At 45.8% G+C, this 13,820-nt stretch overlaps 4 protein-coding genes across 4 annotated transcripts; all 4 read left to right on the top strand.

Moving 5' to 3' along the window:
• The first annotated feature begins 2,202 nt into the window (after positions 1-2,202).
• Positions 2,203-4,901, top strand: LOC101785889 (probable tyrosine-protein phosphatase At1g05000). The gene is made up of 5 exons (XM_004962520.4): positions 2,203-2,604; positions 2,756-2,849; positions 3,991-4,048; positions 4,165-4,208; positions 4,329-4,901. Exons 1-5 carry the CDS (start codon positions 2,450-2,452, stop codon positions 4,554-4,556), a joined length of 579 nt encoding a protein of 192 aa, XP_004962577.1. The 5' UTR covers positions 2,203-2,449; the 3' UTR covers positions 4,557-4,901.
• A 260-nt stretch (positions 4,902-5,161) lies between these two features.
• Positions 5,162-6,444, top strand: LOC101786300 (photosystem I reaction center subunit XI, chloroplastic). Its single transcript, XM_004962521.3, has 2 exons — positions 5,162-5,456; positions 5,780-6,444. The coding sequence occupies exons 1-2, from the start codon at positions 5,322-5,324 to the stop codon at positions 6,269-6,271; spliced, it is 627 nt and encodes a 208-aa protein (XP_004962578.1). The 5' UTR covers positions 5,162-5,321; the 3' UTR covers positions 6,272-6,444.
• Positions 6,445-11,735: 5,291 nt separating this feature from the next.
• On the top strand, positions 11,736-12,293 carry LOC101786691 (putative cyclin-dependent kinase F-2). Its single transcript, XM_022825280.1, has one exon. The coding sequence runs from the start codon at positions 11,736-11,738 to the stop codon at positions 12,291-12,293; it is 558 nt and encodes a 185-aa protein (XP_022681015.1).
• Positions 12,294-12,349: 56 nt separating this feature from the next.
• Positions 12,350-12,751, top strand: LOC111256762 (putative cyclin-dependent kinase F-2). Its single transcript, XM_022825279.1, has one exon. It carries the CDS (start codon positions 12,350-12,352, stop codon positions 12,749-12,751), a length of 402 nt encoding a protein of 133 aa, XP_022681014.1.
• Positions 12,752-13,820: the final 1,069 nt, after the last annotated feature.

The following is a 13,820-nucleotide window of genomic DNA, read 5'->3' as shown; positions in this document are numbered from 1 at the left end:
TTTTGCGGTACTGAGTTGGATAGCTAGATGACTAGCTTGAGTAACTACGGTTGATAATGGATATTGATGTGGATGTAAAAGGTGGGGGTAAGGAAATATTTCTGATTTATCTTTTCAAGTAGTTTAGTTGTGACAACTATTGGAGTGGTTTGGGAGTAGTTTAGTTATTTATACTTGCACTGTTTGGCACCAGCAGTACAAGGCTCGATGTTTGATTAGTAGCCCATCTGTTTCCTTAGCATGTCCTCTGCTCTCATTTTGATCTGTGTTCCCATAGCAGCTTGCAGCCATTTGCTTTCGGTTTGATCTGTGGTTGATTTCCAATTGTATCTGCATGTGGGTTTGGTTGATTTTGCTCAACCACATCGGAAACAATTTTGATTTTGGCTTATCTGTTAAGCTTGTTTGTGCAGTTCTTTGGTCCTTATTTTCTTATTCAATTCAGCAGTTTGATAGTCGCAGATTGGTTTGCATCATTTTATTATTGAAATGCCATTTACTTACTGTGCCTAGGCAATACACTCTTATTAGTTAGGCAAAGTAATATTTTTAGTTAGGCATTTTTTTTGGCTACGAAACAAGCAAAACATCCAATTTCTGATGACATTTTATATTTGGAGTGCCTCTGTTGATAATTAGGATACACATGCTAGTTCTTCAGGTCATCCAACTTATTTTTATTTGTTTGCCCTTTTATTATGTCCATGTTAACTGATGTAGTCCCATTTTTTCTTGCTGTATGGCAGGTCACGAAAGGAGCTCATCAGTTGTGCAAGTACGAAGTATAGTAATGTGCACTCTGATAATATGCTGGTAGTTCTTTTTTTGTGAGATGCCCGCACAATCACGAGTCATGAATGTTCAATTTTTGATTGAAGGGATGAAGGAGAGGCAAATCTGTTTGTGTAAATAGACTATCAAAAACCAAATTGCTAGGTTTATGATATTTTGCAGTTGTGAATCATGTGGTGTATACTTGATCATATGCATATTTTAAATAGAATTGCATGTTTTGTTTACGCAATTTCTTCTGTTTCTGGATCACCCGTGGCTGTGCTTTTGAAATGTAGTGGAAGTATTTTCCATAAAAAGAAAGCGGACAAAAGCTTGATAACCTGGTTGCCCGAAATGCACAGGCCGTACGTTAGCCGGTTCCTGAAATTAACGCAAACTTAGGGGATGCGATGTACTAAACTTTAAATTTTTAGGGGATGCGATGTACTAAACTTTAAATTTTAGGAGGAGGGTCATATCGGATGTTCGGACGCTAATTAGAAGGACTAAATATGAACTAATTATAAAACTAACTGCGGAACCCCTATACTAATTCGCGAGACGAATCTATTAAGCCTAATTAATCCATCATTAGCAAATGGTTACTGTAGTACCATATTGTCAAATCATGGACTAATTAGACTTAATAGATTCGTCTCGCGAATTAGACTCCATCTGTGTAATTAGTTTTGTAATTAGACTATATTTAATACTCCTAATTAGTATCTAAACATCCGATGTGACAGGTACTAAACTTTATGAGCCTGTATCCAAACAGGCCCCTAGTTTATTTGGATACCCTGCCTCACATGTCACATCGGATGTTTGATACTAATTAAAGTATTAAACAGTCTAATTACAAATTAATTGCATAGATAGAGTCTAATTTGCGAGATGAATCTATTAAACCTAATTAGTTCATGATTTGATAATGTGATGCTACAATAATTATTTGCTAATGATGGATTAATTAGCCTTAATAGATTCGTCTCGCGAATTAGATTCCATTTGTACAATTAGTTTTATAATTAACGAATTAGATTCCATTTGTACAGTTAATTTTATAATTAATTTATATTTTAATCCTTCTCATTAACATCCGAACATCGGATGCGATCCTTTACAAACATCCCCCGCTCGTCGATTGCATTGCCCGTACGAAACTACAGGCGTCGCCTCACCAAACCAAACCCCTCTCTGGGTTCTGGAAACCGCATCCCCTTCCTCCCAACGAGACGACGACACCACCCCACCACCCACCGAGCCCCGCCGCACCGTGTCGGAGCCTTCCTCCCGCGTCAGGACTCAGGCGTCACCTTTTCCCACTGACCCGCCCACCCGGCCACCCGTACAAGAAGGGCCCGTGCGGCCGCGCGCCCCACCCCACGTCCCCACCCCACCCCAGTCCCCCGTGCCGTGACGAGAGGCAGGCGGCGGGTCAGCCCAGCCCATCGCCCACGGGCCCTTCCATTCCCACCCCCGCCCCCGCCCGTCCGTCCCCACGGCGACCGAGCCGACCGTTGCGATCCGTCCCTCACCTCGCGGAGACCGAGCCAGCCCTAGCCCTTAGCCGCCCGCCCTTCGCGCGCTCCCGTCCCCCGCGATCTCCGGCGCCGCCGCCGAACCCGCCCTCGGATCGGCGGGGCCCCGGCCGGGGCCGGGCCAGGAGGCAGGCATGATCCTGGAGCAGGTCGACGAGGAGGGGGCGGGGACGGGCCTGGTGGCGCCGCCGGCCAACTTCGGGATGGTGGACGCGGGGGTCTACCGCTCGGGCTTCCCCGACGCCGCCAGCTTCGGCTTCATCCGGGGGCTCGGCCTCCGATCCGTCGTGTGAGCCGCCGAAATCCCCCCACCTCGAATCGAAATTGTTAGATTGGAATTATTGGATTGGATGCGATCGGTTCGTTTGGTTCCCTCCTGCGTCGTGTTTGGTGGCGATATGGGCCGTCGTATCTCCGTGGCTGACGCGGCGGTGCTGCAGGTACCTGTGCCCGGAGCCGTACCCGGAGCCCAACGCCGCGTTCCTCAAGGCCGAGGGGATCCGCCTCTTCCAGTTCGGGATTGAAGGCACCAAGGTGGGTCTGATTTCCTATTTTCTTCCCTTGTGTATTATATGTCTCGTTTTCCCCTTAGATTCTTATGAGATTGCGTGTTTATTTGATATGTTGTTCGTAGTACTTAATTGATTGATTACCTCGATTGCGCTCTGGCAGTAGTGGAATTCAATGTGCTCTTTGGGGGGAAAGGAAAACTCAGCACAGCTATATGTTTTTTCTATTGTTTTTTGCTTTGGTAAATCTGATGGGATTATGTGAAGCTTTGGTAGTCACTCCTCCAGTCATAGGATAGTTTTAAGTTGGATTGTCCAATTAGAGCGCAAACTTGGAGGTAATGATAATTAGTGCTTATACTTGCATTTCAACTGCAAAAGGTATGCAGTCTTGAAGATAAATACATCGGTACACTTATATTATATGCTTTGTAGTTCTTAAGATAGATCTATGGATCCAAAGGTATACTGCTTTAGAACATTGAATGGTGGTTATAGTTAGCTTTTCTTTACTGTGTAAAAGGAATCCATGTACCTTCGCAAGGGTATTTATTGTTGTCAGTTGAGCAGGCATCAGATGCCTCCCTTATTTTTAATACTTTGCCTTAATAAAATTTAGGAAAGTAGACCATTGGACATTCTTAACATCAATTGTCAAAGATGCAGTGGTGTGGATAATCAACAGATAAATTTCCAAATTCTGATACATTGAATGTTAATTTTATTGTTTGAATGCCGCTGTGCTGGTTTTTGAGGTGCTCATTAATCTGGTGTTTGCCTATTTGGAAGCAAATGTGGATGGTAAATTACCTATTATGGTATCCAAGTGCAGGACTACTACAAAATTCTGTCTCCCTTTATCCACAGTTATGAATAAGTTGTTGCAGGTACAGATGGATACAGTTTCCTTGTCAAGGATCAGTTTGTTTCTTCTGGTATTGTACACTTTCAGATACTGCATTACTGAAAACAGACATGCAGTTTCTTGTGCGTACACAGTGTCTGACTTCTATTTGATTCTTGTTGTTACACCTTACGAATCTGTGACTTGGGACCTATGTATTGTTAATTCCTGTTAATTTCATTTGAAGCAACTATTGTTGTCTGCTGATCTTTTGAATTCCAATATCAGCAAGTTCAGCACATTTAAATGTTTGCATCTGCAGGACCCATACGTGTCCATACCTGTGGATGCCATCGTGGGGGCTCTTAGGGTCTTGCTTGGTACTGAATTAGGCTCCATCTTTTCCAATTTGTCTTTGCTGTCGACCAATAATGTTAAATGATCATATGGAACTATTTTGACCCATCAGTAACTCGTTCTCTTTTATGGTTCTCAGATGTTAGGAATCACCCAGTTTTAATCCACTGCAAAAGAGGAAAGGTACCAATAAATGCATTTCTTTATTCTAAATTGATGGTTCTTTTATTTTCTCTTCTCATTGCCTCAAATCTTGATTTTTTGGTCCTGACTTTGAATTTGATTTCTCTGTCATGACTCCAGCACCGCACTGGATGTCTGGTGGGCAGCTTCAGGAAGCTGCAGAATTGGTGCCTATCATCTGTCTTTGAAGAGTACCATCGCTATGCTGCTGGCAAATCCCGCTTGTCAGACCTGAGGTTCATTGAATCCTTCGATGTCACCTGCATGAGGGATTGCATGCTGAGACTCATCTACCGCTACCACGACTGTCTTCAGAAAAGCAAGCGCCTACAGTACGATGTCAGATAGCATCTGGGGGACTGGGAACGACCTCCCAGGCCCTTGAGTTTTGCTGGAGCATGAACTGCTGGAGAGTAGTAAACCATTCACAGGGCATTTGTTGATTCTTTTATGCCTTGATGCCTCGATGTGAGTGATTCTTTTGTAAGAGGAAATTTATTGAACACTGGTCTGAGCCATTACTTGATTGCATAGTTCTTTTCATCTGAAGCAGTTTGTCACCGCAGGCAATATATAGTCTGGTGGAAGAGTTTCCTTCTATATGAATTTTGTTTGTGCAGTACTATGCTAACCTGAGGTCGAATTGACAAAGTCCCAAAATATATTTGTTATATTGTACAGGAAGGATCTTGGTTATTGGGAGCTGGTATTGTTGAAGTTTGATTCCAAAACGCAAACAGCTCTGCTTTCTGCAGATATAAATATTGCTTCAGTATCGATCCAAACGAAGTCCAAGTCACAAGCACAGCAGATTCTGTTTCCACGTGGCAGCAAGCTGGGGGCGCCAGCTAGGCGTCCAGTGGAGGGAGGAGATCTCCACGCATTCGGATAAGGGATAGGGTTGCTCACTCCTTTCACCCAATGAGCGCCACACAGCTCTGAGCCATATCTCAGCTGCAGGGCCCCATCCATCCAAACACGCCACAGATCTTCTCACACACCCCCTGCAGGATCTAAAGATCACAAACTTTAATTGGGCCGATACAAGGAGACCTCTTCTACCATTTTGCAGGAAGGAAGAGCCCTGTTCGTGAGAGACAGGCAGAGGTCGAGATGGCTACCGCGTACGCTCCCATGGCGAGCCAGGTGATGAAGAGCGGCTTGGTGCACTCGAGGCCCAGGGGCCTTTCAGGCGCTGCGCTGACCAGGCGGCCCCGCTTCACCGTGAAGGCCATCCAGCCTGAGAAGGTCAGTGGATCTACTGAGCAACGAAATAGTGATGCATCTTTTTTATAGTTTTGATCGATTTGGCTCTTGGCTATAGGCAACATGAATTATCAATTTCATTCAAAATGCTTCCAAATCGATCAGTTCTTTGCATGTGTGCTGCTGCTAGAATCTTGATTTCAGTTCAGTCATCTTGTGTGATTCATTTTGATCTATCTCACAGGACTGGAAATTGGATATACAATTTGATGCTCTGAACATTAGCAATTCAATAATATATCTTTGTATGATCAAACAAAATTCTTTGGCTCTGATGATAGAAACTGTCTGTTGTTCTTGAGCAGACAACGTACCAGGTGGTGCAGCCCATCAACGGCGACCCCTTCATCGGCAGCCTGGAGACGCCCATCACCTCCAGCCCGCTCATCGCCTGGTACCTCTCCAACCTCCCGGCCTACCGCACCGCCGTGAGCCCGCTGCTCCGCGGCATCGAGGTCGGGCTTGCGCACGGCTACCTCCTCGTGGGCCCCTTCGCCCTCACCGGCCCGCTCCGCAACACGCCCGTGCACGGCCAGGCGGGCGCCCTGGGCGCCGCCGGGCTCGTCACCATCCTCAGCGTCTGCCTCACCATGTACGGCGTCGCCTCCTTCAACGAGGGCGACCCGTCCACGGCGCCCACGCTCACGCTCACCGGCCGCAAGAAGGAGGCCGACAAGCTGCAGACCGCCGACGGCTGGGCCAAGTTCACCGGAGGCTTCTTCTTCGGCGGCATCTCCGGCGTGGTCTGGGCCTACTTCCTCCTCTACGTGCTCGACCTCCCATACTACTTCAAGTAGACGTCCTCTCTACATGCGTGTGCGTGCATGGGTAGGCGATGAGGTCGTTGATTGAGCAGTGAGCACGTGTATAAATGTACTTCAAGTAACTTGGAACTTGAACTGTTGATTTCTTACTTGGATGGAGTTAATTTACTTGGGGATAAAATTAATGACTAGGTGTTGTATTTGTACACTCTTCGTTCTTGGGCCGTGTTCTTAGGATCGATCAATATGGCGACTATATGCTGGTTTCAGCAGATTTGGCTTTGTCAAAAACTAGCTAGGCCTTCTTCCGGAGGAGAGGATGGACAAATTTTGATAACTGTTCAGTCAAGTCATTAGCCACAGATTGCACTGTCGGTCGCTAGATTTGTAGAAGTGCATCCACTGCACCATGACACTGGTGGTAGGAGTTAGAAGTGTCAAGGTACCGTTTGAACAAGTAGGAATGATGCTTTTGTAGAGGTGTAAGTCAAGGAATGAGTTGGGGTTTGAACAAGCGAGGGCACAGCAGAGACACAGAATTGTTGGACTATCCTAGTGATAAATATAAGTATTCTTTTCTTTCTTCTAGAAAATAAGGTGTGAGTTAGTTGTACTCCATCGTAGAAAAACAGAATTAAACATTCAAGTCCTCTTGTTAGAGCCATGCATTAGTTAGTTTGAAACTGTGGATGTCATCTACCTCGTTGACCATTGTGCTCTTCGTTATGAAGCATTAAGTGCTAAACCATGAATCAGGCGTTGAATTTTTTTCTTCCAAATTTGCAAGTGCTATCTAAATATATGAATGCACCGGCATAGATATTTATTTTTTTATTTAAAGATCATTTTTACAACATATGTAGCTTAAATGCAAAGTAATTCTAATAAATAGGCATGAGTACATTTAAATTATAAAAGGTATATTATTTATTAAAAATATAATGAGATTACTTTCATAAACAAACATAATAAATCAATGTTACATTAAAGTTTGATGCAAGAAAGGTAAAGTTTGTTGTTTATCACTTTTAATCAATATAGAGTACGATATGATTCCATTTGTAGGCCCTATTTACCGACTGACGGTTGGATGTAGCAAATACAATTGCCGACAGACTGCTACTCGATAAACTCAGATATCTTTGCCGACTGACAGTTACTCTACAAAACAAGGATCACCGAATGACCGTGCGTTGGAGAGTTTTACCGATTGACCTCTCAATGGTAATAGTAGACTGTTACCAACTGACGTATGTCACTAATCTGGTGTTGTGCTATAGTGGCAGCACATCAATGACTAAGCCGCAAGACAATGCAAGTTGCTCAGCTATCACCCACACAACTCAGACCCTTAACTAATATTTGGTCATGCTCCTCGTGTTACCACCATTATAACTGCTTTATTCTACTAATAGCAAAAACCAGTTGTACAGCCATGGAAAGACATATAAATACAATAAAGGTGCAAGAAAATGTCATATAGATCACAAAGATGAATTATAGGATCTACTAGCTAGAAACAAAAATAGGGTAACTAAATATTCTAGGCACAATATACAAGACTTGGGGCCTATTTAATTTGTTAATTTCCTCACAGATTATGTATGCACACTTACCTCTATGAATACACACGTGCAATTGTATCCCTAGATCACCCCCAAGAGAATAGCCGACAGATTTCGATGCTGATGAAGTCACCACAAGGGTCTAGCTGAAAGCATCTAGGCCCCTAATTAGGTTTTGGTAATTAATGATAATATTCATGGACTAACAATTTCATGGAGATATGAGTATAGGTTAGTTCCGGAGATGAATTGAGCTTCAAAGGATGCTACGGTGATAGCTTGGATGAATTTGCATTGGAAAGCTCAAGGCAAAGGTATATGGTAGGGCTTTCCTATTTTACCAGTCAAGAGGTGCTTAGTGGATGATAATTGACCGGGTTAATAGTCTAGATAGCTGTACTATCAAGAGGGGTCAATTTCATTTGCTTGATGGTTCTATAGTGCCACTTTTCTCAAACAATTGCATTGCATGCATATAGGTCTATCTTGTTTGGAAAGTGGGAAATACGCTGGTAAAAATATATTTTGAAAATGGCTAGCACGCTGTGTATGGCGAACGGTCTCCCTTGCAAGCGGACCGTTATTTGACTTAGCCAAACTTTGAATTTGTTCTGATGCGTTGAAAAGTTAAAGGGCGGATGGTCTGGCCCTAAGGGGCGTCCGCCACTTGGTTTGGTTTTTAGACATGACAAGTTTTGGTTCTGGTGGGGCATTAAGTTAGGGAGGACAGTCCAGCCGTGGGTGGCAGACAGTCCGCCACATGATCTACAATTTAGATAGAACTATTCTTGGTTCTGAGAGGTGCTTCGATGTGAACGGCGGACGGTCCGCTGGCTAATTTGAAGAGTTGGATAGAACCAGTTTGGTTCTGAATGTTTGGCGAAAATGAGAGGTGGACGGTCCGCGACATGTCCGCCGTAAATATCATGGGGATTGACATGTTTTGGACATGTCTAACTTCTCCCTGCATGGATGAAAATATGAACCGCGGACGTTCCATCAATCCTCTGTTTTCATGCGTTTTGAATATAACAGCTAGTTTTGGAGGATGGCTCTATAAATAGCTCATGCCTGGTCGTGGGAGAGCTCTCTTGGCAATTTGGAAAGCTTCCATGACATACTTGGGCCTTCTTCTTCCTCTCTCTCACTCACTTTGCTTAGAGTTTGCATTCTTGTGAGATTGAGAGCATCCTAGCGCATTTCATCAAGAGTTGAGCTTTGTGGCACTAGGGAGTCTTCAAGCAAGCGTCATTGGCTTGTTACTCTTGGAGGTTGCCACCTCCTAGACGGCTTTGAGGCTATAGAGTCGTTGAGCCCTTCAAGAAGATTGTGAAGGAGCCCGGGCTATTCTTGTGAGAGGTTCTTCTGCTCACCTCACCGGAGCAGTGAAGAGCAACTTTAATGGAATCGAGGTTTGGAGAGGTTCTTTGATTCAAGCTGGCTCAAGATCAAGCGGAGTCTTGATAGAGGAATGGTTGGAACATTGAATCTACCTCAACATTGATTAGAGGTGATCGGCAAGTCATCAACACCACGGGATAAATTCGTTTCTATAACTTATCCGACTAATTCTTCATTAAAGGAAGATTTAAATCTTAATATATAAACCTTTATGAATGCGGCTATATCGAGAAGAAATGAAATCCTAGATCACCTGCACGTACTACACACCTACAATTGGACATTTTAGTTTCACGTACGTACTTGGCCATTGCAGAGTTTAACCATTAAAATGGACATACACTTTGTTGATTTGCGGCTTACAAGTTGGAAGAGGGTGGCCAAAAAATTTCCCACCAAGTTTTGATATTGTGCGACATGTAGAATGGAGCCACCAAATGTTCCATAACGGTTGTTTGTCTCTTAGTGAAATATGTGCATGTTTTATAAAGTTTTTTTAAAGAAACCCAGGACCTTATTATTATCAGCTGAGCTATTCTCAGTTTGCCAAATAAATAAGGAAAATGTCTACTAGCTATCTAGTTGGTTACAACATATTATTCTTAAAAAATACAAATTAAATTAGGCGGTACATGGAAGCCAACATATATAAACAAACCTTTGGAAGGGAGCAGCACGTATGACGTATATAACCAAGTGCACATTGACCTGCTGGTGTGCTGGTGTAGTTGTACATAGTACAATTTAGCTGCTAATATCTCGTGTATTACATTGTTCATCACTATGAACTTTTATAATAAGAATATATTGTAATTTTGATTGTAATTTTTCCTAATTTGATGGCTATAATTTGTAAATTATCAGACTATTCGTAACTAAAAATAAGTTAGAATAATAATGCATATGAAAGAAAAATAGTGTAATGCATACATTTAACGCCATAAGTTTGAATCTTATTAAGTACCTTTGTCGAATCGGAGACTTGGATCCATGTAAATACATTTCATTACATGGAACATAGCTCAGTTCACATATATGCTTACAATTAACTATGCTACAAATATCTTAAAGATTATACTGTTCGTGGTTAGAGGTAATATGAACATATATTTCAAGTTCTATTGTTACAATCTACTCCCTCCATTTCAAATTATAAGTCATTTTAGCTATTCTAGATGCATAGATATTATTATGTATCCAGATATGGGGTATATCTAAGTGCATAGCAAACTCTATGAATCTAAAAGAATCAAAATGACCTATAATTTAGGGATAGAGGAAGTATAATTTATCCAACTAATTCTTGATTAAAGGAAGGTTTAAATCTTAATGCGTAAATCTTTATGAATGCATGCTCTATCCGGAAGAAATGGAACCCTAGATCACCTTGCACATGGCAGGTACGGACCCTACAGGGTACAGTCGGGTCGTTTAGTTCCTCGTACTTTGTTACTGCAGAGTTTAACCATTCAAATGGGCATGCATTTCGTCGATTTGTGGCTTACAAGCAGGAAGAGGGTGGCCAAAGATTTCCCACAAAGTTGTGATACTGTGGTGACACCGACTATTACACAACGGAAGCTTGAAATACGTGCAATTTTTTTTAAAAAAATGGAAGAACAAAATAAAAGTATACTATTAATGCACAACTATTCCCCAATTGTAGCCGGAAGTCCTGAACCAGGCAACCAGCGCGGCACGGCCCCTGGCTGATCGGTGAGAAACGCCTGGGCCGCCGACGTAAAATGAGAATTTTCTCTGCCGACTGATTCTTTCGCGGGTGGCCCAGCTCGAAAAGCACTTTTCATGTGCGCGTCACTGGAGCTTGCCAAAATAAACTAGTTTTCATGGCACCCGACACGCCCGGTGAGGTTGAGCGACTGGTTCAATGATTGGCACGAGGACCGCGAGAACGTTCGGGGGACCTGAAAGCCGCCGCGCCACCAACCGCATGCTTTCCTCGTTCTGGCCGTCACGGTTTCCTTTCCCTTCCCTTCCTCCAAGGGCGCTCAGCCAAGTATGCGTGACGGCCATTATTAGATGACACATTTTTCTTTCAGCTTGATGAGGCTGAAGAAAGAAACACCTAGGAGAAGAGAGGACTTTTGAGAATGAACACTTGTTTCCTCATATTTGCAGAGGACTGTACAACGCTATGCTTAATGTTGTTGCAGCAACATCTGCCAGAATTTTTCCAGTGGATTCGGCCGAATTTGGCACATTCAGACCAAGCCTAGTTAGGAGAGTAGTAATGATGTGCCCAAGCCAAAATCCCAGAACCTCCCAACCGCGAACCCACCTAATCGCATCCCATCCTTGACAACCCGTCCACGCGTTTGCTAGTGAGACTGACGCGTGGGCCCGCACCGACGGCTGGGCTGACCGCGTGCCGAACCGAACCGGAACCCCGAGCGGCCACACCAAGCCCATAAAAAACATGTTCCACCACCAAGCGTCTCTCCGCCTCCGCTGCTAACCGCAACGAACAAACCAAGAACCCCCGGATCGCCCGCGCCGACACAGCGCGGATCATGGAGCACTACGAGCGGCTCGGCAAGATCGCCGAGGGCGCGTCGGGGACCGTGTACAGGGCCCGCGACCGCCGCACCGGCGAGACCGTCGCCATCAAGCGCCTCCGCGCGGGGGGCGGCAACGGCGACGGGGACGCCTTCGCCGAGACGTTCCTCCGCGAGGCGCGCTGCCTCGAGGCCTGCCGCGGCCACCCGTGCCTCGTCGAGCTCCGCGCCGCGCACCGCGACGGCGACGGCGGCGGCGCGTTCCTCGTCATGGAGTACGCCGGGCGGAGCCTGTCGGAGGTCGTGCGGGAGCGGGAGGGCCGCGGCGCCGGGCGCCGGACGTTCCCCGAGGCCGAGGCGCGCCGCGTGATGCGGCGGCTCCTGGAGGGCGCGGCGGCGATGCACGCCCGCGGCGTGCTCCACCGGGACCTCAAGCCCGACAACGTCCTCCTCGACGGCCGCGGGAGAGCGTCAAGATCTGCGACTTCGGCCTGTCCCGCGCCGCCGCCGACGCCGGCGGCGCGCCGCTCACGCCGGGCGTGGCCACGCTGTGGTACCGCGCGCCGGAGCTGATCCTGGGCTCGCGGGACTACGACGCGGGCGTCGACACGTGGGCACTCGGCTGCATCATGGCCGAGCTCCTCGCCGGTGCGCCGCTCTTCCCGGGTCGGTCGGAGATGGACCAGCTCAACAGGGTGTTCGATACGCTGGGGATGCAGGACATGGCGTCGTGGCCGGGCTTCGCGCGGCTGCCGCGCGCCGGGTCGGGGCTCTGCCACCGCGCCCGGCCGCCCAGCCGGCTACGGGAGATGTTCCCGGCGCTGTCAGCCGCCGGCTTCGACGTCCTGAGCGGGCTCCTGTCCTGCAGGCCGGACAGGCGGCTCGCCGCCGCGGACGCCCTCCGGTGCCCGTGGTTCGCGGACGCACCCGCGGCGGCGCCTGAGGCCATGCCAGCTGATCAGCTGCGAGCCTCCTGCGCCGCCGCCATGGCTGCCAGCGTACCTGGTGTCGCTGAGGCAATCATAGCATAGGACACGAGTACAGCACAATAGAAATTGATTCTTCGATTGCTGATTGCTTGTAGATTAAATAATAATTCTTTCCTTTTTGAAAGTATACTTTAGGTTAGACACCGATTGAGCTTGTTTGATGGAGATCTTGTAACCACGTTCTTCACTGACTAAAGAAATGGGTTAAACGTGGACGAATTTTGTTGATACATGAGTAAATTTTGTTCAAATAATGAATTGTTGGATTGTCGTCGTCTTTCGAGGTTTTGTGTGCAAATAATGAATTGTTGTATTGTCGTCGTCTTTGGAGGTTGGTGAAATGGCTTCTAGAAATGCTATAGAACATTATGCGACCGGTTGGTGAATAGTTGTGCTTTGAAGCAACAACAGCATACTTCTTGGGGAAACAAAGCAGCAGTGACAGTCGACGTGGATGTACAGAGCATACACTTGTTCAGTAAACAAGGTTGGTGTCCAGGCCAATTTCGATTCGGAGAAGGTAGAAAATCCATGTGTTTGGTGGCCAGTTCTTTGATCATTGCCTTTAATTTGCCAAAACAAAAAAGGTCTTGGTTTGATCAGACCTTCTTTTCAGCCCGGCGCCTTGGATAACAGATGTGTGGCAAACGGAACCCAGATAGTCAGCAGCAGTGCCAGACAGCAAGGTGTTCCTGTTTCGAGATCCTTCCGCAAACCAGCCTAGTCCTTGTTTACTTCACCCCCAACTCCCAACTTTAGCACTATGCAAAAAGAAGATTACCCATCACATCAAACTTACGGTAGATGCATGGGGTACTAAATGTAGATGAAATTAAAAACTAATTGCACAGTTTTGTTGTACTTTGCGAGACGAATCTTTTGAGCCTAATTAGTCAATATTTGGACAATAATTCACAAATACAAACGAAACGCTACAGTGTGCTACAGTGCTGGCATAGTAATTTTGGCACTCCCAATTTTGGCAACTAAACAAGGCCTAGTCGACAAAACTGTGTTCCTGTTTCAAGATCTTCCGCAACCCAGCCTAGGCCTTGTTTAGTTGCCTGATTTTGGGTGTCCAAAATCACTGTGCTAGTACTGTAGCACACTG

This window comes from Setaria italica, chromosome III (genome assembly GCF_000263155.2).
Source record: "Setaria italica strain Yugu1 chromosome III, Setaria_italica_v2.0, whole genome shotgun sequence".
In the NCBI taxonomy this organism is placed as follows: domain Eukaryota; kingdom Viridiplantae; phylum Streptophyta; class Magnoliopsida; order Poales; family Poaceae; genus Setaria; species Setaria italica.
The sequence above is the reverse complement of the archived record's forward strand: the minus strand, read 5'-3'. Positions and strand labels throughout refer to the sequence as shown.